Genomic DNA, 25,471 nt, shown 5'->3' with positions numbered 1-25,471 from the left:
ATTGACTTTAAGTTGTTTACTCTCTGGCTACTAAAGTAATCTAATACATTAAACTTTACAGGACAGTGAAGTTATTATTAGGGATAAAAAGACAGCTGTTTCAGAGACATTCTGGAATCCAACACCTGAAATCAGACAGCACAGATTAAGAAGATACACAGTGAAGTTTGAGGAGCAAAGTGACTTTGAATCAGAGAAGTAAGTTTGCTCTGAGCACGCGTTCTAATACATGGCAAAGCCGGTCAAATGCAGGAAACCTATAGGCGAATGGTTGAAATGGAGAGGGTGGAGAGTGAAAATCATGCTTTCATTTAGTGTGTAACAGAATGCAGAAATTTGAACAACTACTTTCTATACATTGGGGAGAAAAATTGTAATAGGAAAGAAAATGGTGAAATTGTTTAAGTTCACAGAATTCTTTGGTGTTAATACAACAGAAATCAGTTTGCAGTCTTTTGATCAAACTCTGACTTTTTCCCCATTATGTTTATCCATTAGACTTTGGCAACATGTTACCCGCGCTATAAATAACAAAGACCAAACAGAAGCAACGCAGGAGAAATGTGTTTTGGAGGAAGCTCAGAGAAAAGCTGCAAAAGAAAGGAAAGCTCATGATGAAGAGTGGATGTGCAGATTGTTTGAACAAGATCCACTCACAGGAGAATGGAATTACAAATATGCAGAGTAAGTTGGAGAACTGATGTTTTGTTTTTGCTTCTTAGGATAATAACAAACCACTTTGAAAGAACCTGTTGTATTCTGTTGAGGCTGCAATCTGGCACAGACCTGGGAACACTTAGTGTTGGGTTGTGCTAAATATCATAATGTGCATGAAACTGTTATGTAGTGTTAAATTTCACCTTATGAATTTCTAACAGTGTGCAATTCTGACCAATTTCTATAGGGTTTGGTTCAGTTTTCTGGTTGTAATCAGTTCAGTGTGGCTTCATGTAAGGGGCAAGTTGTTTCCAAACGGTTGGATTTGTTCATCTTCATGGCTGCCACTTTGTACGTTACTATCTCTCCTAAATGCTTCAGTCCCCAAGCTGCTCGTACTGCATTTAGTGTGTCACATATGATTAAGATTTGCATTCAGTGCAAATTTGTGTGCACACACTCATATATCAAACTTTCTTTGTGGAGGGGCTGTGATTCAGTAAAAGAGCGTCTGTTGCATGCAGGAGGTCCCAGGTTAAATCCCTGGCTTCTCCAGTTAAAAGAACCAGATAGCAGGTGATGTGAAAGACCTCTGATTGAGAATCAGGAGAGCCACTGCCCATCTTAGTAGATAGTACTGACCCTGATAATCAGTGGTCAGCATATGGAATGTTGGGAGTTTTAGCTGAGTAATAAAATACATTTTACTTTATTTTGCACCATCAATCTTTTCCTTATTTTTTATCCCCTGATTCAATATAAGGCAGCTTGTGCGTTCTATAATATTCCTTTGTTCAGCCTGCACTGATGCTCTCTTTAACTGCATTGTAAACACCAGTGATTGCAAGAGTTAGTGGGACAATCACAAATTTGTTGATCTCAGGAAACAGTGAGAGCTTGAGATATTCCCACACTACTATTTTTTAAAAAGTACTAAATAGTTGCAAATAATGGCATTAATTTAAAGCACAAGAACAATAGTTAAATAATACTTTTATTAAAACAAAACAAAATAACACAAAACAGTATGCAAGTTTTCAAGTTTTCCAGAACACTTTATCAGGCTGGATGAAGGGGCAATGACCTCAGTTTTCAGGCCATGGTGTTTCTCTGTCCATTCTGTAATGTGTCTGTAGGATGCCTAGCTGTCTTAAATGCCTAATGCTGACAAGACGGAAGTGCTTTTGGTAAACTGAAGGTCTAACTCAAGACCCATCACCCTTTCTGGATGAGGCTGCACTCCTTTGAAGGCATAGGCCCGTAGTATGGCAGTGCTCTTGGATATAGGCCTATTGCTGGAGAAGTAAGTGGAAGTGTGGCCAGCAGTGCCTTTTACCAGCTTTGACTGCTTAGCCCTGCAGTTATCTTCCAAGGACCTGCTTTGGGTGCCCTGGCCTTCAGGCAGGTTGGAATCCGTGAGAGGGCCTTCTTAGTCACGTCATTAAAGCTCTGGAACTCCTCAAAGTTGAATCAACTGTTTCTTTCTGTTGCTGTCCTCTACCATAAGACTTTTTGTTTTATCTGACATTCATTCCATGACCTCTCCTTGCTACCATTTTTAATTGTTGTTTTTATGCATGTGTATTTTATTGTCTTGTTTGTGTCTTTGAACTTAGTTTTATTCTGATATGTTTCAAAAATGGAAGTAGCCCATTAAAAGTACAAAAATGAGCAGTTTGTCAATTACAGTCAAGACACTAAGATCCCTTTAAAAAGCTGAGATTAATCGAAGATCATGGTAGTCCTTATATTCACAATGTTGGGTTAGGGTTTTTACTTGGTATATAAAGTAGAAAGTAAATATAAGCCAAATTTTAGCATATATTCTGCTGTGTTGTGAGGGAAATCTATAAGAAAATTGTTTTTCCAGGTTCATTTTCCCCTGGCTGGTAAACTTCTATTAAGAACGCCTATATTAGGTATTCTCCAAGTAGAAAGAAGTTGCAAGTATTAATATTGATCAAAAACAAAAGAATATGCAGATTGTAAGTTGGTGGGCAGAAGGGATTGTGTCTGAGCTTGACTCTTGTAGCTCTTTCTTGCATGCCCAGGGAAATGTTAATTGCCACTTTGGGGTCAGAAGGCAAATTTACTCCAGACCAGAATTACCAGGGATTCTGGTTCTTTTTTTGGAGGGTGGCGTTTAATCTGGACATGGAATTGGGGTCACTGTGGGTGAGCAAGTAGTTGTGAATTTCCTGCATTCTGCAGGGAGTTGGACTAGATCAGTGGTCCCCAACCTGCGGGCTGCGGCCCGGTGCCGTGGCTCCCTCTCCCCCCCCCCCGCAGTAAAAAACTTCCCAGGCCACAAGCTTGCGGCCCGGGAAGCTTCTTACTGCGGGAGGGCGGGGAGAGGAAATCAGGGCCGAAATCGCGCATGCGCGAAAGTGCCACGCATGCGCGATTTTGGCCGCGCATGACACATTCGCGCATGTGCGGGCACAGCCCACTGCCCTACCAGTCCCCAGCCTCAGAAAGGCCACTGGACTAGATGACCTTGGAGGTTCCTTCCAGCCCTATGAGTATTCCTTTTATTAAGACCAACAAAAATGAAAATGTGAGACATGTGAACAACTGCTTTTGGGGGGGGCTTTTCAATAGAATGCATCCATTGTTGTTCCCAGTATGCCTTGCATTCAGTCTGACACCAGCTATCCCCAACCTGTGCCCACTGAAATGAGTTAAGCTTTCAACAGGTTTTGTCCAGAGACTAGAGATGAAGAGTGATGCATAGAGAGCTGACTTGATGTAGTAGTTAGGAGTGCAGGCTTCTAATCTGGCAATGTGAGTTTGGTTCCGCGCTCCCCCACATGGATCCAGCTCGGTGACCTTGGGCTCGCCACAGCACTGATAAAGCTGTTCTGACCGAGCAGTAATATCAGGACTCTCAGCCTCACCCACCTCACAGGTTGTCTGTTGTGGGGAGAGGAAGGAAGGCGAATGTAAGCCACTTTGAGACTCCTTCAGTTAGAGAAAAGTGGCATATAAGAACCAACTCTTCTCTTTCTTCTATATTTACATATTCATACATGTGTGCACACTGTACACACATAAAGAAGCATAAACTGTAATGTGCTTTTAATTTCAGTCTTGCCTCTCTTAATCTCAATGTAGTAGAGAAATTTAACGTAGTTGGCTGGGATTTTTTGTAAGTTTCTTTGTGATTGGCTACTCAATTTGTGTAGAACATATCCTTATCCATGGTTCCTCTATATATTTGTGAATCAGCCTTGGGGGTGGAACATGTCTGGCTGTCAAAGTTGGAATAGGGCCAATGAGGGTGCAGCCGGCTGCACCCTGATTGGCCCTGCTCCTGCAGCTCCCATCCTCTCTCCCTGGACTCTAGCCTCTTTGCTCTCAGACGTGCCTCAGTGCCTGCAACCAGCAGAAGGTAAGGGAAGAGGGCCCTGGGCAAAGGGGTCATGGTGGAGGGTCTGCTAAGCAGGACCTGCTAACGAGAGCCTCTTGGCCTACTAAGCAAGGCCTGCTAATGAGGGCCTCTCAGCCTGCTGAATGCTAAGAAGCTCTGTCCTGGGACTGCTGGAGAGCTGCCCAGCCCCCACCAGCCCCACTTGATCCGGCTGCAAGTAGTGTTAAATATCTCTTACATTCGATACTTCTTGATATTTTATAATAATTGAGGCTATCTTCATCCAGATCAAGTTGAGACATATGGGAACAAATGATCAGCATGAATGCATTTCATATGAGATGCCATGTCCTAAATTAATAACCAGTTGAAATCTCTCCTTTTCTCTTGGAATTTTTTAAAACTGTATCCATCCTCTACCCACAGTACAAGACCATGGGATCCACTAAACGATATGATACAATTCGAAAAAGATGGCGCCATCCAGACGAAAGTGAGACATCGGACACCAATGGTATGTTTTATGAAATACAGTACAATATGAAGGTGGAAGAATGCAAATTTTCTTCACAATTTGTTTTTTAAATTTTTAGTCTGTTATCTTGGAGATAGTTCATTTTACTTGCAGCTTTCCCTTAAGTGATATATCATGAAAAAAATGATTTAATTATTCCTTTAAAAATATCTGCCTCAGTTTTGTAGTTAATCTCTCAAAATAATTTCTAGTCCTTGATGTCAATTAACTAGATTTGCCTATTACTTCAAAGATGAATGGGTAGCATTGCATATCTGACAAGCATCTGTTCTACCATAACTAGTGCTGTATAGTGGTTAGACCAGGGATTCCCAGCCAGGGTCCACAGACCCCTGGGGGGTCCTTGGGATCTCTGGAGGGGGGTCTACGGCCTTTCCCCTCCTGCCTTAATGGACGGCCACAAGCTGGGGAACTGGCCCTTTCCATTGCTCCCCCTCCTCCCCTCTTGAGCATGAGTGAATTCTCTCATGGTTTCTGCATCTGGGAAGAAGTGGAGCCTGCACACGTACTCCCATCTTAACTGCCTCCTGTCTCTCCCCTCCTCAGTCCTCCTCAGAACTGTCAACACAGGTGGTGATGTAACTTCTGGTAATATGCCAATTCTGGGAATCATGACAGAGAGGCATGGCCAGCTGACATCACTTCTGGGGCTTCTTGAAGCCTGAAAAATTATTTCAGGGGCTCCTCTATGGTCAAAAGGTTGAAAAAGGCTAAGACTGTTGTAGGGATATGCAGATCTTTTACCCAGTATTTTGTGTTTCGTTTCGGTCTACTGGACCTAAAAAAAAATCACTATTTCTGAAAAATCCCAATACCAGTAATGATATTCAGATCTGGTATTTTGGGGGAAATCCCAAAATTTTTAATACCAGTTTCTTAAAAAAAACAAAAAACAAACCCAGCCTAATACCAGAGCTGGAATGGCTCCTCCTGAAGCATGGTTTATTTATTTATTTTATTTAGATTTCTATACCACCCATTTCTTTGCAGCTCTGGGCGGTTTACACTGAACATTATATAACTTACATGGAACATTATACAGACTATAACGTCAAAACAACTTTCAATAAAGCATCAAAAGATTACAAAACCACATTTATAATATAAATAATATAAATAACAATTAACAGTAACATTGGGAGACTCATGGGCAGGCGTCTGGGGGGACCAGCAGGTGTTCTGAGTCGGTCGCCCTCAAGCGAATGTCTGATGGAAGAGCTCTCTCTTGCAGGCCCTGTGGAACTGTGGAAGTTCAGGCAGGGCTCTGATCTCCTCAGGGAGCTCATTCCACCAGATGGGGGCCGGAACGAGAAGGCTCTGGCCCTTGTTGAGGTCCAACGTGCTTCTCTGGGGCCAGGGATCCACAGCCAGTTGGAGGTGGCGGAGCGTAAGACACTTTTGGGAGTATAGGCAGGGAGGCGGTCTCTCAAATACACTGGGCCCAAACCGCATATGGCCTTAAAGGTGATTACCAGAACCTTAAGCTTAAACTTAGGTTTAAACTGCACTTAAGGAAAAGGTGGTCCCAGGAACTGCATGCAATGGGGAGGTCTCTCCCTGCCGCACACAGACTCTGGTTAGAATGGCTTCTTATACAGTGCAGGGAGATCCTGGTTGGGATGACTGTTTTCAGGTATTCTGGTAATTCCCTAGATTTTTTTGGAGGTTTGTTTGGTCAGTGAGGGTTTTCCAAGAAAACCCATTCATTTGGGAAGCTGAAATATACTCAGGAAGGTATTTTTCAGCTCAGGTAGATCTGAATGCACACCCCTACTGTTGAGCTAAGATCTTGGAGAGACTGCTATAGAAGCTTGCTGAGTTATTTTGGGCTAATCACACACTTTCAGCATCACTTGTCTCACAGGTTTGTTGTGAGTATGAAACACTGGGGATGACAACAATGTAAACTACTTTGGGGCCCCATTGGGAAGAATGGTGAGGTAAAGGAAGGAAGTAAATGAATCTTCCAAGCTCTGGAATGTTATGAATTTCAGGTTAATGTTGCAAAAATTAAGAGGTCTGCTACGTCGAAGAAAGGAGAGTGTGGCTTCTCTTCACCAGAACCTGATAATCAGGACTCCTCGGGAAGTGAAGGTAAGTAGGTTTATTTCTGCTTTCTTTAGTATGTTTAATAGCAATGCTAATATTTAACACTGATGTCTCATTTCTTCTACCTTAGGCTGAGGATATTGTAATATAACAAGTTTATTGTACACTGCCTGACCCATAACAGAAAATGCAGATATTACTGTGATTTTTAAAATGAATTAACATACTGTTTTTTTTATATATACCTTATTCTGTATACTGTGAATTACTTTCAAAGCACAACTGAAGCACAGTACAAGAATCCGGAAGAAAATGGTAGACCTTGGAGAACTGCAAAGTGCCATTGAATCTATACGGGAGACTCAGGAAGAAATCAGAAGGTAGTCAGACTCCCATATCTGACTTTTTTTAAAAAGAGGGGCCCTGTTGAATTTAAACCAACTTCCTGTTTATTGGAGTTGAGGACTGACTAAATACTTTATACCAAATTTTTCCCTTGTCACCGTAGTATGAATGCCTTCTCAGGGAGCCGTGAGCACTTGCTAAGAAGCATGCAGAATTACCTGCTCTTTTGTGTTGCGTTTGGAGACTGAGCCAGGGCTGCATAGACGGCATTGTGTCTTCATGCTTCTTTATAGCAATAATGCTGCAGTTCAATGAGAAGAACAAAGAGTACCTGTTCCACAGGTTTTACTGTACGTCTTGGATTGATATAATTTTCTGTGCTTCTTTAAAAGTAAAGGAATATTCTAATAGCAGAATAGCCTGTGTCATAATTGGAGGTACAATAGTTTCCTCTAAGACTATATATAGATGGGTCTCATCTGTTAAGCGTTCTGGGTTCTTAATCTATGATAAGTAAACAGTATGACAGTCCTACAAGTCCCATATTATATAATCTTTGGATAACTGATATTTTTTATTTGCTGTGGTGGAGATTCTAGCGTTTTGAAAGAGGAGTTATTTAACTTCTGCAGGAAAGTTTAATCCTTAAGACATTTTTGTCTTCTACCATTTCACTATATATGCCATCAAGGCAACTTACAAAATCCATCAGGATTACAGCGAGCATGTGTGCATGCATGCACACTGTCACATCATTGGAGTACAAGTATGTTAATGTCTTCTTTCCAGGCCTCAGCATCTTCCAGCTATTGTTGTTGTGTGGCTGCTGCTCTGTCAGTGTGTTAGCTGCTGATAAAAATATATATCTCCTCCAGCCAATTCTTAATAGGGGCTAATGCCAATGCAGGGGTGGCTAGGAAGCTGATAAATCCAAAAGGGAAAAAGCATGATCATATGCCTCAGGTATCCAACAACAAACAAAATATAGTACTCTTTGGGCAGGGAAAAGTTCATTGTAGGGAAGGATTCCATCCCCAGTTATAGAGCAAAAATAATGACTTGAAAGGTCTTGGGCACCAACAAAGTGAAGGGGAACAAAATGCAGGCAATGTGGTAATGGTAACCACCTCAAGAGTATCACTTGGAAGCTGGGGTGATTCACAGTGATGTAACTTTCCTAATGATTAAAGCTGGATTGAAAAAAATAGCTTCCTTTTATATGGGGTACAACAAATCAGGTGCCATGGCACCTGTAAATCTTCTGGTGGAAGGAGCCCCAATACCTCTTTCTGGCCCTTCCAGGCACCAGCAGCCTGCTGGCTGGTTGTAGCTGCTGGATTGTCAGACTTTTGAAACACAGGCAGGCTTGATCAGTCAGCTCTCAAGTCCTGAAAGCCATGCCTAGTCTCTGAGGCTGGACTTTTGAAATTTGAGCTGACTAATCTATTATCTGGATTTTTTTGGATCTATGCTAACCTCAAAATTGGTACTGTGGACTTATCTTACTCTTTTTTCTTAATGTTTTGTAGGGACATCATGGCTTTGCGAACCCGAATGACTTCAAACTCACCAACTCAAGATAATTTTTTTCAGTTCAAACATTATGTCTTCATTTTGCTCATGATTCTTCTACAGCTTATAATTAATTACTGGTTTAAATAGAATGCCTGGGAAGAAAACTACATGGAACAGAAAGAATTATACTCTTCTAGGACCATATTTTATGCTCAGGTTGGATTCAAATAATGCAACGTTATCCAAGAGACAAGAGACCACATGGAGCAATGTCTGTAATATTCCGTCCTAGCCAGATGACATGGACAATGCATATGTGCCAGTACCTTATTCTTTGTGACTTTCAGATGCCGGATTCCTGCCTTGCATATTCCAATATGTTGTATGCGTCAGTGATATAAACCAGTTCTGAAAATGTCAGACTGGTAATTCAAAGACATATTTTTGTTATAACCAAATAATACACCCAGGTGATGTTGAAAACTCTTAAGTTTAATAGAAGTTGTCATCCCAGTTTATTAGGAAATGTTCAGTGATGTCAACTTGAGATATTCAGTCTTACAAAGAATAAATGTTCGGCTGTTCATTGCCATTAAAAGGCAGTAGATTACCAGTCCTATCAGCATTTCATTAATCCTGTGATATTTCAGTAACTTGCTCCTTATCTATGGTTATCCTTTGATTATGAATATTAACTTGTGTTGGTTCCACTGATTCAGAAGATGTAACAAAATGACAATTTGCAAAAGCTTGTGAATAGGTCAGTGAGCTCCATGGGACTTTTATCCACTCTTTCTAAACATCAGTCCCTCATGACAAATTAAGTACTTAAACAAAATTTGGAATCTTCAGAGAAAGTTTATAATTAAACGCAGAAACATAGATGTTGTGACTCCACTTTGGGTGGAGAAAGGATAAGCTCTGCTGGGTGACAGAGTTTCTCAATTGTATATGAAACTCTTGTAAACATTTGATAGCTTTATACATTCAATATGAATGAAGGGCCTACCAGCTAATATCAGCCATACAAAGGTAGCTATTTCTGAATTGCTATGCTGTTCATATATAGCTTAACTTCAGGAATGGTTTCCAGTGGCAGTTAGTTTGCCACTGCATGCCAGTTTACTAACAATAGTTTTGACATGCCTGAGGTCATAACAAACCATCCTGGTCTTAAGAGGCATAAATACAGACTTGCTATTATAGACATTTCTGTAAGTGAAAACACATTTTAGGAAATCCAGTTGTTTAAAAATTAACTTCCAAAAAACAAATCAGTGTAAACCCAAGTGCTATTCCTACAACATTGTCCACATGGCGTATATATTGATTTTTGATGCATGGTGAATAACAGGAAGTTCAGATTTGTTATTGCTGTATTTGCATAGTGTACATAATCTTTCTCACTGAAACTTCTATGTTGTACAGTTTGTCAGTTTAAAATCAAATCATTTAAATAAGCTTTTTAAAAACCACATAAAGCCTAAAGTTATTTCAGTGGAGTATATAGCAATAGAAATAATAATGTAGTTAGATGTGTCTTTCAGATTCATACTTGCCTATCTCAAAGCTGTCTTCTAATCTTACCTGTTTATACTGCCTTGTAGATGTCTTGCCAAATCTTTCTCTTTATGGATTATCCATAAATACACAGAGCAACAGACTTCCAACATGCTAGGCTATGATGGGGTTTCCAAGGTGCCACACAAGTAGAGATCTAACATGATTGTACATTTCAGTTTATGCAGCCATGATCCAGGTGCTTTGCAGAGGAGCTGAAATGCTGCCCATGCTTAATGTTAGGGGGGGAAGGGGGGATAGCATATTGAGTTAACAAAATATCTTGGGCAGTTTTAGCACCAAAAAATAGCTAGCTATAAGATTAACAGATTTGTCTTTTGATTTCATACTGATTTGTAAAGACAGAAAATTGGCTGAACATACTGGAAAAAAAAACATTGGTCAAAACTGTTCCATTGTACTTTCCTGCAAAGGACTGTGACACTATTTGCAAATGTGTAGTCACACTGCATTCTCTTTCTACCTGCTTGCTCTTATGTTTTCCTTAATTTTTATATGAAATGGAGTTACAAAATGTATTCAGTTGCTTTCTTCTTTCAGGTGTTTCTGTTTTAGAAAGTTTTTTAGTCACCATTAAATCACAGCAGTCTAATCTAGTCCTGTCTCAAATACAGAAAAGCACAGCTCTTAAAAGCCTGAATTCCTACTTTGCTCCTTTATATTGATTCCTCATGTGAGCAGGAAAAAGGAATTTATTGCCTGACTACTTTTTCATGGTTGATTATAGGTCTAGTTTATGAAATGTTTCTTCATATATGGTATTTATCAGTGTATATATGATCTTAAATTCTTTCAGGTAGACTGTTTTCCATATATTGTTGTCTAAAAAATACCCTGTGACTGTACAGTTCATAGAATTTTAAGGACAGTAGCTTCCCTGCTGATTCTTAGTATTTAAACACACACTTTTTTGTTGTTCTTCCTTGTACATAAATAGAAAATACTGATAACTGCTTGTTGTTGCCATGTTTATGGCTATATATTTAAAAGAAATGCACTATAAGCCTTTAATATGCCGTGTAACCATTAACATATCTAAAAAGAAATTTAAGTGTGTTGTGTGTGTAGTAAAAACTAGATTTCTGGCAATACATAATGTTTCTTGTATCCTGTATGTTGGTTTCATTTACCTGTTAGAGATCCCTTATAAGGGTACAGCATGCTTCCTTTTTTGTGAAAGGTTCATTCTGACAGCGTATCTGTACAATGTATGAATTACTTTTACAATTCACTGCCCTCCTGTGCCTTTGGAAGAATCTTCTTGCCAATTTAAAGTTAATGAAATAAAATAAGAATTAAATACATTTGTCTTGTCTACCTTGATAGTAGCCTTTCGCTTTTCAAGGATCTTCCTCCTTCGTGGTTTTTATCCTATTGTAAATAAAATACCTAACTGCTGTACTCTTGTAAGAGTGACTACTGTGTTCAACTTGTACTCTCAGTTCTGAGGCATCTTTGGAGAGCTGGCCATCAGATACTTGAGTATTGTAACAGTGCCTTGATGGAGCTTACACAGGAGGTGTGTATATATAAAGATGCTGTCAAGCTTGTGCCATATCTGTTCATGAACCTCCATGGAAACTTATTTTCAATATTATCAGTTAAACTTTTCCAAATTGATGTCGTAGGGCTCCCCCCCCCCCCCAGTAATTGGTAATGGCTGAATCCAACAAGAATTCCACATTTTGGAGTGTCTATTCTTGTATAATGAAGCTGCTATGCTTTGTTTGTGATACTATAGAAATAGCCATAATAAAACCATAACATCACAGACAGACTATTTTAGCTTCACTTTGTTTTCTGTAAGAAAATATATTGAGAACAAAAGTGTTCAGGATGAAGGGAGAAGAATGACCATGAAGAGCAAAAGTAAGGTAGTTCAACTACTGCTGAAACTTGGGGGGAAATACTACTTCCACTCTAATCAACTGGCATCCTATAGTGAACTTAAAATTTCTATGTTTTGGCTAAAACTTGGAAACCACTTTTTAAAATATATAACCTTCCACTGTTTTTGAATTCCACATTTCACACAGTTCCCTTAAATGTATTTTTATCCTTCCCCCTTCCTTTTTTTTTTAAACTTTAGCTTGGAGTTTTGTACTGTTACATATTTTTTTAACTGAAAATGGGCTGTTGTACTAAAACTGTACAGGACCAGTGTTCAATGCATACAATATATGTAAAAGTCAAAGGTTAAGACAAAATATGAATGTGAATGCACTTATGTTGAAAAACCAATGCCTGTCAGTTTTATGTCTGCATATCATGTAAAACAGCATTGACTGTCACATTATTGCACTGTGGTGTGTTTTTGTTTGTTTAAATCATGCTGCCTGCAGTATGATAAGAAAATCCAGTAATTTATTTGAAAGAACTGGAAGTTGTGTGTTGCATGCATAATTGTACAGTTAACAACTTATCTAAAAGGCCATTTGTAAATTAAAGTAGTACCACTGGTCATAGTTTTGTACAATTTAAAAATAGAATAAAAGAGCTGTGATTAAAAACTGAATGGAGAGTTGCTTGTGTATCAAATTGTTAAATGTAAAATATTTTGCTATTTCCCCACAGTGACTCCAGTATTCTGTCTTGCCTTTTCCTCCCTAGTCTAACTTTATTGCCTTTGATTCCTTCTCATTTGTACAAAACATTTCTGATGGGCTATTCAGGTTGCATGTACTATTCATATCAAACCAATTACCTGTTTCTTGTTCTACCAAATTTCTTGGCCATATTAACTCCAGATATGTCTGCCTTGATCTGCTGCCCTACATTAGTCTTGCTTCAATTAAAAGGATTTCTTTTCTACCTCATTTTAAAAATTCTTTCCATTCTACCGTTTCACACTAGGTGAGACTCTTTAACAAAATCATTCTTCCATGCTTTGTATGAGAGAGCCACTAATGTTTCAAAACTCATGGAAATGTAAAGCTGTGACAAGTGAATTTCACTCCTCCATGTACAGCTCAACAGTGATATGTCTGAAAGTAGACTGATCCCATTTTTAAAAGAAACATGGTATGTGTTATGTAACAGAACCAATATTTATGTTAGCTTGGACAGTCCTTTCTGCCTGATCTTTAATTGGAAATTAAACTGACACAATAAATGGTCTCTTCAAGGGATGCTGTACAGCTACTACTAGAGTTACCAACCTCCAGGTGGAGCCTAAAGTTTTCCCAGAATTACAATTGATCTCTGGACTACAGTGATCACTTCCTCTGTGGCAACTCATGGTCTCTCCAAGCTACATTGTTCCAAAGTCTCCAGGAATTTCCCAAACAGGCAGTGGCAGCCATAGCTATTACTATAACTTGTTATAGCTTTATTTAATTTTTATTCCGCCCTATCTCAACAGACTCCAGTGTCATGGTGTCACATACAAAATAATATAAAACATGTTCCTGCAGCCTGTTAACACGGGCAAAATTATGTCCAAACCTTCCTGCTTATTCTTGCCAAGGCTTAGCACAATAGCCCATTGGTAGAATTTTGCTACTGTTCAAGGATGACAGTTTTTTACAAAGGTAGTAGCAGTCTCTGCTGCAGTTCCCCCCCTTTGTGTTGGGCTGCACTGAATGATGGATGAAACGAACAATAAACTGGGGGCGCGAACCGCACGAAAGCAGCAGGAACGTCCTCGCTGGTACAGTGCTTTGGTCCTAGCAGCAGACTTATCTGATGTTGCTGTGGGATCACATCCGCCTGCTTTTACTATGGCGAATGGAGGAAAACACCTGCCGTCAAGAGACGGCTTCATTCCAAGCCCTCCTCTAGCCCTCCAACGTCGCTCTAGGCGCAGACGCTTCGTAGTCGCATGGCGTGAGACGTCAGTTCCGGAGAATTACTGAAACTTCCGCCAGGTTCCAACAAGGCGGGGCGAGATTCGAAAGAACGCTAACCGTTCCTGCCTGGGAGTAGATGTCCCGGGGCGCTTGGGCTCGCGACGGAGGTTTCTTGTTAAAGGGAAACACCGATTGTTTTGAAAAGGCACGAATGAGAATGGCTGCCCGGGAAGGCCTTTGCGTTCTAATTGCCGCGATGGGTTGAGCCCTTCAGATGTCGTATGCCAGGCAGAAATTCGGCAGGGTAAGGACATTCTTGTTTGTGCAACTCCGTTGCAGAATTTCTGCCTGCATTCTGCCCCCCCCCCTCCCCAAATTTCTCCGTAGCTTTTCAAAACATTGCAACAAAAGGACTTCTGGAACTCACGCTATGCATCTGGAGTCTTCAGAAACGCAGGAAGTATTTCTCATCTGTTGAATTGATGTCTGTCAATTGACATTGGAGAGAGAGAGAGATGATTGTAAACCTATCCGTTATTTTTGAAATATAGTGAAACGTGAGATAAATTTAAAGTACTGTAACTAAAGGGAGCTGCTTTTGTTATTTGAGTTTTTAACATCTTTCTCGATTTAATGCAGCCATTCGTGTCCCTGCAGTCAGAACTCAGAAACAGTAGAAAAAATTGTAGCACATAGTCCCTTCAGAGCCCAATTGCTGCCCTTGCTTGATGGTTTGCTGTTGCTCATTTCTGAGGGCGGTGCAATTAACTCAATAGGAGGAGTTACTTGTGTCGCAGTGCTGACATCTAGAGGGAGTAGGAGGAAGGCTTCCTATCCTGGGTGGTTCCCTAAGTTAGTAGAAAAACAGAACAGTGGCATCTTAAATGTGCAAAAAAATTAATTCCATTTTGAGAACAAAGTCTGAGTCCAAATAAAGTTTAAGAAGTTTTATTCAAGGTGTAAGGTTTCACTTTGTCAAGCTTATACCTTGAATAAAACTGTTGGTCTTAAAGGTGACACTGGACTCAAATTTTGTTTGCTGCTAACCCCTTGAACCCCTTTTAAGCTTTTAGCTTCATTAGATGTGTGAAGTGTATATCATTAGGCAGGTTCTAATATACTCAAATGAATACAAAGGGAAGGTGCAAAGAGTTTAAAATAACTTCCAGTCAAAGAGCCATCAATCCATGTAGCTGGTGGTCCACTGGAGAAAAGAGTGGGATATTTAAAAAATGAACCAACAAGTTACAGGAAGGTAGATTTTTGGCTGAACATTAACTAGCAGTAAAAACAGTCTTAACAAAGGAACATAGGAGGGGTTGGTAAGCTCCGTTACTGGAGGTTTTTGAGTAAGGTGACCAGATTTTAACATTGGTAAAGCAGGACACCATTGACCGGGGGGGGGGGGTCTTGATTTAAAATTTGGTCTATATGGAGCAACAAATAGTTTCATAGAATACATAGAACGCAAAAATTGTATTGTAATATATATATTTTTTAATTTCAACATAAGTACAATTTGCCGGGTACCCCGAGATGTCCCTCCAAAAGTGGGACAATCTAGTCACCTTATTTTTGAGGGATCCAAGGGATTTACAGCTCTATGACTCCTTTCTGCCACTCCCCCACTAATTTCCTCCTCCTAACAATTGTTTTACCCTATGACACTTCTGGAAACCAGCTGCTAAGGGGTGAAAAATGCTGGAGGGAAGGGGTGAAAGTAAAAAGTGGGCAAGGAAAACCCCATCACTTGTCTTCTACAAAGTGTTTTCCCCACTGCTAGCATTCTGCAGTTGCTGCATAGCAGTGTGGGATACTGCCTACTCTCTTTTTAGGAGGAGGGGTCAGAAAATAGAAAATAGTATGTTTCTCATCCAACGAGGCTACAATATCTACTATATGTTGCATGTTATTATATAATGGGGCATTATTGTTTCACACTCCAGAGCACTAGAGAGGATGTTTTTCACAGAGACCACTGTGTATTTATTACTTAGCAGGGCTAATTGGAAAAGATCTACCCACAGTCTTCTTTCTGATGTAGAAGCAGAATTTGTCAAAAGTGCTGGAAGTCATTATCAAAGATTATTCATTCCAACTCAACTGTCATTTGGCCTCAGGGTTTTTTTTAGGACATCCAGGCAGTTATCTTCCTCATGGGGCCTTACATGCTTTCTCCTCTGTGCACCAGTGTTTCCAAAACCAGCTTTTATCCAATGTTTTGGGGAATACTGGAGTCAAATTGAGGTCTCCTCCTAAAGCATAGATGGGTTGCTGTGGATTTCTCCACCTCCATGATCATATCACTGTCCTTTTCCTTCCAGTTCTTTCATACTCACCAGCTGCCCTCTGGTAGCATGGGGGAGTGGAGAATGGTGGGTGCAAAAGTATGGGGAAGGAAAACCAGAGAATCATCCAGTATGAACACTCCATTGCTACTGCAAATGCCTTTGCAAATGCAGAGCCCACAACTGTGAATAGTCACTGTGTAGAACAGCCTTGAATTGCAAAAAGAGCAGCCAAGCAGGCCAACAAACTCATGGGGGCCACAAGGGCTTTTGATGTGTTAATGGTCCCTGCCATTTTGCGGAGGGGAAACATCTCTATATTTTGTCACGCTTCGTTGCTCCAGGATGTTAGCCATGTGCGACGGCGGGACGAGGCAGGCGCCTTTAGCACATTTGAGCCTCCATCCCTTCCCTCTGCTGGTTGCTCTCCGATAGCTTGCGCTAAATGATATGTTATATGTAATTTTTAATTGGGGTTTTTATGGGGATTTTATTGTGTTTTAACTATTTATGTTGTAAACCGCCCTGAGACCTATTGGGAGAAGGGCGGTCTAAAAAAGTAAATAATAATAATAATAATAATAATAATAATAATAATAATAATAATAATAATAATAATAATAAATAGGTTGGGGAATCCGCTTTATGCGATTCCCCAACTAGCGCTTTAAAATGGAGGATGTCGCCAGCCATTTGCTGCCTGCACGCTGGATGTTGGCAACATCATAGGGAGGAGCCAGAATATAACGATTACATAAGGTAGTGTGCGGAAATGCCCTTAGTGTTTAATGGTTACCAGAAAGAGATGATAAGAAGATGCTTTGGAAGTTGTTCTCCATAGACAAAGAGGGGTGCCAATCAATTGGGATGCTTGGTGCTTGAATAAACATAATGAATAAACTTGAATAAACCTTGGCTGAAGTCTTGCAATTATTTTTTCCTTGTGTTTCCTTAAATACTATGGTTTTATGCTGTATATTTTTACGTACCCATTTGATCAGTTTTGTCCACACACACACTCAAGGACGTAGAGGGGAAAATACAGAAACTGTAAGGTAAAAGGACAATTGTAAAATGCACAGTCTGTGTCATTTCTATTCAGGATTTGGGTATGTTCAAGATAAGCACAGTAAACTTTCCCAGTAAGGATAAAACACTTAAAAGAGCCACACATCAGCCTAAAATTGTCAAATCTAAATTTACCAGGGAGTTTGATTCTGTTTAGCTGTGTATCAGGACAGTAGTTTCCTCTCAGAATTACCTTAGCATATTGAAGAAGATTGTGATATCTGTTCCTCCTTTTGTGAATGGCAATTGTTCTTACTGTATATACGTTTGAACTTTGTATTAAATCATTACAGAGTGTACCACATGCTTTTCATGGCCTTTTAGCCTCATTTTTCACATTTCTAGCTCTCTCTCTCTCTCTCTCTCTCTCTCTCTCTCTCTCTCTCTCTCTCTCTCTCTCTCTCTCTCTCTGTGTGTGTGTGTGTGTGTGTGTGTGAGAGAGAGAGAGAGAGAGAGAGAGAGAGAGAGAGAGAGAGAGAGAGAGAGGAAGAAGAAGAAGAAAAGTTGGTTCTTATATATCGCTTTTCTCTAATAGGAGGCTCAAAGTGGCTTACAGTCGTCTTCCCTTTCCTCTCCCCACAACAGACACCCTGTGAGGTGGGTGAGGCTGAGAAAGCCCTGATATTACTGCTGAGTCAGAACAGCTTTATCAGTGCTGTTGCGAACCCAAGGACACCCAGCTGGTTGCATGTGGGAGAGTGCAGAAATGAACCCGGCATTCCAGATTAGAAGTCCACACTCCTAATAAGAGAGATAAAGGTAAAGGTATCCCCTGTGCAAGCACCAAGTCATGTCTGACCCTTGGGGTGACGCCCTCTAGCGTTTTCTTGGCAGACTCAATACAGTGTGGTTTGCCAGTGCCTTCCCCAGTCATTACTGTTTACCCCCCAGCAAGCTGGGTACTCATTTTACCGACCTCGGAAGGATGGAAGGCTGAGTCACCCTTGAGCCGGCTGCTGGGATTGAATCGGCCTCATGGGCAGAGCTTTCAGACTGCATGTCTGCTGCCTTACCACTCTGCGCCACGAGAGGTATAGAGAGTGTTAAATTTCTGCCAGCTAAGGATGATATTTATGAGGACTGCCAACCTCCATGTAGGGAATACAACAAACAAAAATTGGGATACACAGTAAATGGAAAATATAGGGGGGGAAAGGGAATGTATTGGTAACCTCCAGGTTGTGGCTAGAGTTCTCCCAGACTTATAACTGGTCTCTGGATAGCAGAGGTCCATTCCCCTGAAGATAATGGCTGCTTTGGATGCAGGACACTGGAATTATACCCTTCTAAGGTCTCTTCCCTACCTCAATCATAGCCTCCCCTGATTCTACCCACATCTTCAGGTATTTCCAAATACAGAAGTGGCAACCTTACATTTACTGCATTTGACAACAAAAAATATGCTAATTTAAATTGGGTAGATTTTAACAAGCCATGGGTCCCTTTTTTGTTTGTTTTTCCAGTGCATCTGTTTGGTTTTATTATTCTCCCTATAGGAGAAAAGATGTATCAGCTGTAATTTTTCTTAGATCCAGCACTTTTTTGTTACTACTGGGTGTGGATTTAAATAAACCCAGGAAATGGAGGGGAATTGATCTTTGTGCAGGGTTTCCATTTTAAAATGCTATTAAGCAATGAACAATAGCTTGTGAACACTTATACTCAAGTCTGAATCATTCGTAGTTCTGAGGTTTCAGTCTGTATAGAAACTGAATACACTGATTGGCTTTCTGAGTAGTTGCAATGTTTGCTGAGCTGCATAATTCAACCTTAAACTTTAGATCAATTTACCTTAATGTTCCCCTTTTTGCCAAAATAAGTTTCAGCTTGCTTTGTAGGACAGAACTAAAACTACTATTGCAGCCCATCGGATTTTTGATTTTGAACCCTCACAAATATAAATATTCAGAGTTTAATGAAATACAGAAAGGGAGGGATTGTTTGTTAATTGAACCATTTCACAAATATGGGGTTGCCAGAGAAGGAAGTTAGGAAATAGAATGTGGAAGCAGCCTCTTCTCTGTCTGTCTCCATCATCATTTATAATTACTTCCTACTCCCACATAAGTATAGTAGATCTATTAGCATACACAGCTTCTTCACTAATCACTAGAACAATTAGCTGTATCTTGAAATCTAAGCAATGCAGAAGAAACTGCTACCAGAATATCTGGAATAAAGCTACATCCAATAAAGCTTGCACAATTATTTTGCCTGCATGTATAACTATTATGAAATGGAAACAATTGTGCTAGTTCTTCAGTGAGCACACTAATCAGGTACTTGTGCATCAAACCCAAATCCCACTATGCGGCTAATCAAATTCCATGAAGATAGATTCAGGTGGGCGACCATGCTGGTCTGAAGCAGCAAAACAATGCTGGAGTTCAGTGTCATCTTTAAGGCCAACAAAGTTTTGGTCTTTAAGGCCAACAAAGTTAAGGCCAACAAGGGATAAACTGTGGTGTGTACACACACTCATCAGATATCTGAAGAGGTGTGCCACTGGACTCAAACTTTGTTCAAATCCAGATTCTATCAACTTCTTGCAAGTGGCAAGTGGCATAACAATATGAAAATGAGGCCAGGATACAACTCTCTGCCTTTCATCCTTCAGTTTCTGTGTTAAATCTTTCTCAAAATTTCTGGAGCCAGTCATCAGTGGGAAAAGTTTGAACACCTAAGAAGAAGAAGAAGAAGAGTTGGTTCTTATATGCCGCTTTTCCCTACCCGAAGGAGGCTCAAAGCGGTTTACAGTCGCCTTCCCATTCCTCTCCCCACAACAGACACCCTGTGGGGTGGGTGAGGCTGAGAGAGCCCTGATATCACTGCCCGGTCAGAACAGTTTTATCAGTGCCGTGGCGAGCCCAAGGTCACCCAGCTGGTTGCATGTGGGGGAGCGCAGAATCGAACCTGGCATGCCAGATTAGAAGTCCGCACTCCTAACCACTACACCAAACTGGCTCACCAACCTACCCAAGAAGATGACAAAACTTTTTGAAAATTCCAATCCCCTGTGCTTAAAACTTCAACATACCAAGCCCCATGACTGCGTTGTGTGCCTTTATCCATAAACAACACTGGAGAAGGGAAAGCCTATGGTGAGCAGAGATAGACATAAGCACAGCTGTCAGGACTGCAAATATTTGTGGCCTGTTCTTGGGAATGTTCTTGTTACTTAAATAAAGCTCTTTACCTGCCTGGCTAGCAGAGCAGAATTTCTTTCTTGCCAGTGGCTTTCATTTGAAATCAAAGAGAGCCATTACAGACATCACTTATGCACACATGTGGCTCATTAAAGAGGCGGAACAGTACTAGGCTACCCTTTTCCCCCTAGCAGCAATTCACCTTGTAATTTGGAACAGTATTGTTTTAGAATTTCTTCTCCAGCTTAATAGTGTGCTAGTTAGTATAGCTGGGAAGGATTTCTCTAGAAGAATTTTGAGCAACAAGAAAGCTGTGCCCTTTGCTAATAATCATAGACTCCTCCTCTTGATCTCTCTTCAAAGACGTACATCGATGTTCTACCATGTTCCAGATTATTGTTAGCCATATTTTATTTATTTATTTATTTAGATTTATATACCGCCCTCCCCGAAGGCTCTATATTGTCTTAATATAGAATTGGTTTGCTAGTAGTAATCTGGAACATAGTAGAATATATACATACATGATGTTGAAGGGAGGTCAAGTGGAGGAGTCACAATATTTCTTTATTTGAAAGCTCAGGTTTTATACTACTCCTTCAGGCAGTGAAAAGTGAGGGTATTTTTTAAAAAAACAGCTCTTCTTCTACATGTATAACATGTTCTTTTGGCAATGTGGCAGAATTCTATATAGTTAAATCCCTAGATCATCAGTTATGTTTGTACATAATAGCAGTGATCACATCAGCAGCACTCAACACTGAGTCAGGGATATCGTTCTTTGTTTCTATTTTAAGGAAGCCTTTTAATCTAAAGATGCAGAGGAATATGCGTACCTGCCTTTCAGAAAGAGGACACATTAAAATGGAAAATAATGAATCCTCCAAGCTTTCTGTGCCTTACTCATTCTGTGAATTTTCTTTTAACATAATATAGACTTCATTACACTGGTGAGGACTTAAAGCCATTTTAAAAGAGCTATCACGTTCTCCAGTCCCAGAAGGAGGAGCATCATTGTTGATGCTGGCAGCTAGAAAGGCAGGTCCTGCAGCTACAGACAGAAATTAATATACCGAAAACTTCTCCAATGGGGTTAAAAATGGTGAAATGGGAACTTTGAAATGCTAATAATTGAATAGTATGTAATACAAGTTCCAGGGGAATGCATTTCTAGCTCTATTCTGCCTAGTCTGATTTTATGTTGCTTAATTAATGTATGAGGCATCAGTTTCACTGGCTAAGCATTACTTAGCTAAATCGCTGAATGAGAGAGCTCTGCTTGGGTAGAAGGGGTATGCAACTTTTATTCTTGGCATTTTTTGGTTTGGGTCAATTGGACATGAAAAAAATTACAGGATTCCTGAAAAACTTAAATCCCAATGTTAGTATTCAGATCTGAGAATTTCTTTTTGAAATCCCAGATTTGTTTGACCAATAGATCCAAACCGAAAAATTGCAAAAAGTAATAATAATAATAAAAGCTGCTAAAATCCTGAGAGATGGCTCAATTGGAACAGTCTCTTTAAATCAGACTGCCCACCAGAGTCCACCCAGGAGCTGATCCTGTGAGCAGAACTCTCCCCACAGACTCAGCTAAGGAGAACTCTCCCCAAGAACTGGATACATTTGGAAAGTTTAAATGTACGAGAAAAATACTTATAAGAGGTGGATAGCAGCCCAGTGTGTTGATGTGAGTCCTGGCATGGTCACTAGTGATGTCTATGCATTGCCAACAACACTAGCATTCAGCCCAAAATTCTGCAGTTAAACCAAAGAGTTGGGGCAAATGCTAGAGTGTCCTTGGTGATGCGCCAACATCACATCCAGTTGCACCAGAAGCAAGATCAGCATGGTACTGGTGGTGTCATCATGTCACCAGCAAGTCCCCCCCCCCCCACTATTAGTGAGTCTCCAGCTGGTTACCAGCTTCATAGTTCTATCCAACCCACTAACTTCATTCAGATTAGCTTTCCCCTTCATTTCATCTTTTATCTTCTGGTAGATTCTCCCCCCCCCCCATCCAAGTCACTTTATTTTGGACACATATAAGGTGCCTGCTGGGGAATGGGGCCTGTAAACTTGCATTATTGTGGAGTCAGAAAAGCATGACCGTGATCAACTGCTGTTACATAAGTTGATCATATTCACAAATACCCAAGACTGCATTCCTTTCCTCTGTGTAGGAACCCCTAGACCAGTGGTTTTCAATTTTCCTAATGCTGTGACCCTTTAATACAGTTCCTCATGTTGTGGTGACCCCCAACCATAAAATTATGCAAGTGTTCTTTCACAGAAATTAAACGGAAACTGACCAATAGCGTGAAGATCCATTGTTCATGATTGTATATAAATTGTTTTTTCCCCCAGGATTTCTCAGTTCAGTTCTGCCTCTTGTCCCACCATGCTGATCTCGCTCTTTTCTGCTGCTCCAGATAGATGAACACTTTATCTTGATCTACCCTGCAAGGCTGTTATGTGGATGGTGCCCCCCCCCGGCCAAGTTGCTTGCCCTTCCGTGACCCCTGTGAAAGGGTCGTTCAACCCCCAAAGTGGTCCCGATCCCCAGCTTGAGAACCACTTCCCCAGACCATTTGTAATCTATATTCAGTGACCTACAATGCAAGGACAGTCCGGTTTCTGAACCACTGAGTAGCTCCTTCGCTGGGGCAAAGTCCTATGTGCCAGCTTGCTGCATTACTCTCTTTGGTACCACTTGGCTTACACAGCTTATTTTGCTTTTCAGCGTATCAGGAGATTATGAAGCTGGGCTTTCATCTACTTTGGGACATCTGCAGCCAACCAGATTTCAAAGATTAGGGCCATTTGCTTTTTTCTCATTAAACAACTGCATTCAGAACAGAGACCAGGAGATCGCCTGATGTTTCAGAGCTGCTGCTTATGCTTTCTAAACCACTATACGGGCAATATCTGGCCATTTTGGTGTGGGAGACAGAAAGAAGAGCTGCCCCTAATATAAAAACAAGGGCAACGAGTCCCATGAAGGTTACCCGTGTAGTTATAAAGAATGTGATGAATAGGTTGTCTGGCACTTTGGGGCATACCCCTTCTACCCATTTTTATCCTCCTCTTGCTCCAAAAAGCTCAATGGAAGCTGACTGGAAGGCAGCAAAGGTAGAGAAGCAAATAATACACTTTGATATAATTAAAAGGAGGAAGGTGACATGTACATGTGATAAACAACAAGGAAGTTCCATTAATCAGACATTTAAAAACTTCTCACACTCGCATGTGACTGTTTCATATTATCACATCTATTATCTAAAACATCAGTACACTTTAAGGCTATATATAAGGACAGGTCCAGTCCATGCCTTAGGAACTGACAATCTAAAATTCAACACAGAAGAGTGATGAAAAGAACTGCAAGGGGAACAAGAAGAACAAGCATTCAGTTCAGTTACATACACTAAGCTAAGGGATAAACATATTGGGAGATTAATTAATGGTCTCCCACATCATTTTAAGGGGGAGCCATGCTGGTCTGCAGAAGAGCAAGATTGGAGCCCAATAGTAACTATAGAGATGAAGGATATCTGCAGAAAGGAGATTTGACTCTAAAGAATTTACACCTTGGAAATCTTGTTGGTCTTTAAAGAAACCAATGGATTCAAATCTTGCTGGCCCCCTATGTCTCGCTGGAGGGGGAGTCACTACAGGTTTGATTGCAGTATGACAGATTTTACCCATTTTGTAATCACCCCCCCCCCACAGACACACATACTTTGTAGGAAAGGGAAGGATTTGGACCTACTGCCATAATTCTGTCAGTGCAATCCAGTCTGTGTGAGCTCACCCTCTCCCCTTTCCAGTAAAATAAGAATTTGGGGGCATCCCCCTCATAGATAGCCTGTCCCCTTTGCTGCAGTAGACAGTAGTTCTGAAGTATGGACACATTCTGGGACAGTTCCAGCTGTAAAGGGCTGGGCCAAACAGCATGGCTTGGTGGTCCACTATTAAAAAAAAAAAAACCCTGCTACCAATGCCGTGATGTACCTGGAAATTTAAAAAAGGAGGAATGATACCAGCATTGTTATCCCAACCCCTACTTCCGATGGATTTAGGAGCGCCTTGGATCATCAAACTGAGACAGAAGGGTGGAAAACACTTTGTCTTGGGAATTTGACCAGAGTAGCAGTGGACCTAGGATATATAGACCTTAACAGTGATGGAGAAGTCAACTTTGCTAGTGAAATCTTCCAACTTCTCAACAAACTGCTAATGCTTGATTTTCAGTACTCTCAATAAGTACCCTTAATTTCCCTTCCTGAAAAGTTTCTTATTTAAAAGGCCACACTGATGGTGCATTAGCCTGCCAGTACTGTTGTCACATGTTGTTTCTTCAACCATCATACAGCCTCAATTATATAATAATATATATATTCTTTCAACTTCATGTCCAGGCTTAGCCTGCCGTCGCCTTGTTGCTCCTCAGGACAAAGGAAAGTTTTCAGCAAGATAAATGTAATTGGACTTGTCTTGCTTGTCTGCAGAAAATGATTCCTGTTCCAGTCTGCAGCAAAGAAAAGATCCAATATAGTGGTAATCACATACTCTTTTGCACTACCCATAAGTCTAGAGAGCACCTCTGAACCATTTTGTTTCCTGAACTAAGGCAGGATTCAGTATGTCAGAACAAGTATGTTTCTCAAATAAATTGTTGATTTTGGCGATGTCAGAAATAAAAGAATTATTTTCCAAAGTTGTAACACAAAGCATGCCTCTCTAAAGTCCCCCCCCCAAAAAAAATTCAGGAACGAGATTAATGTTTAAAAGTATCAAAAGACTTGTGATTCCATAAAGGGTTATGTTCAAAGAGCACTATGCATCTATGATTATATGCATAGGCGTTTAAACAGAGAACTATAAATTAAAAAATATTAGCGGGCATCACTGGACCTTTCTTGCTACTGCAATATGATTTAGCGCTACACCATTCAGCTGGCATAATGCTATTCTTACTAATGTGCAGAAATGCCCTGTATGTTTATTTGTTGAAAGCCATGACTACAGGGCTCTGACTAGGAAGACATGAACAGCTGGACAATTTGGAGGTCATAGATTCAAGGGTCGCTATAGGGCAGAAGCGTCTTGACAGCATTGAACAAACA

The 25,471-nt window shown here is 40.5% G+C and overlaps 1 protein-coding gene and 1 long non-coding RNA gene across 5 annotated transcripts in view; both read left to right on the top strand.

Moving 5' to 3' along the window:
• OSBPL8 (oxysterol binding protein like 8) overlaps positions 1-12,567 on the top strand; it is an 85,436-nt gene extending 72,869 nt beyond the window's left edge. For all 4 annotated transcript variants that reach the window (XM_077338864.1, XM_077338865.1, XM_077338867.1 and 1 more), the window contains 6 exons: positions 62-198; positions 499-684; positions 4,454-4,541; positions 6,557-6,656; positions 6,889-6,991; positions 8,486-12,567. In XM_077338864.1, the coding sequence (XP_077194979.1) occupies positions 62-198; positions 499-684; positions 4,454-4,541; positions 6,557-6,656; positions 6,889-6,991; positions 8,486-8,618 (747 nt within the window). In that variant the 3' untranslated portion in view covers positions 8,619-12,567. The remainder of the gene's footprint in view (positions 1-61; positions 199-498; positions 685-4,453; positions 4,542-6,556; positions 6,657-6,888; positions 6,992-8,485) is intronic.
• Positions 12,568-13,402: 835 nt separating this feature from the next.
• Positions 13,403-25,171, top strand: LOC143838088 (uncharacterized). The gene is made up of 3 exons (XR_013231219.1): positions 13,403-14,144; positions 17,782-17,955; positions 23,086-25,171. It is a non-coding gene; the product is annotated as an uncharacterized LOC143838088 (long non-coding RNA).
• Positions 25,172-25,471: the final 300 nt, after the last annotated feature.

This window comes from Paroedura picta, chromosome 5 (genome assembly GCF_049243985.1).
Source record: "Paroedura picta isolate Pp20150507F chromosome 5, Ppicta_v3.0, whole genome shotgun sequence".
NCBI lineage: Eukaryota > Metazoa > Chordata > Lepidosauria > Squamata > Gekkonidae > Paroedura > Paroedura picta.
Note: the sequence above shows the minus strand (reverse complement) of the source record. Positions and strands in the feature narration are given on the sequence as shown.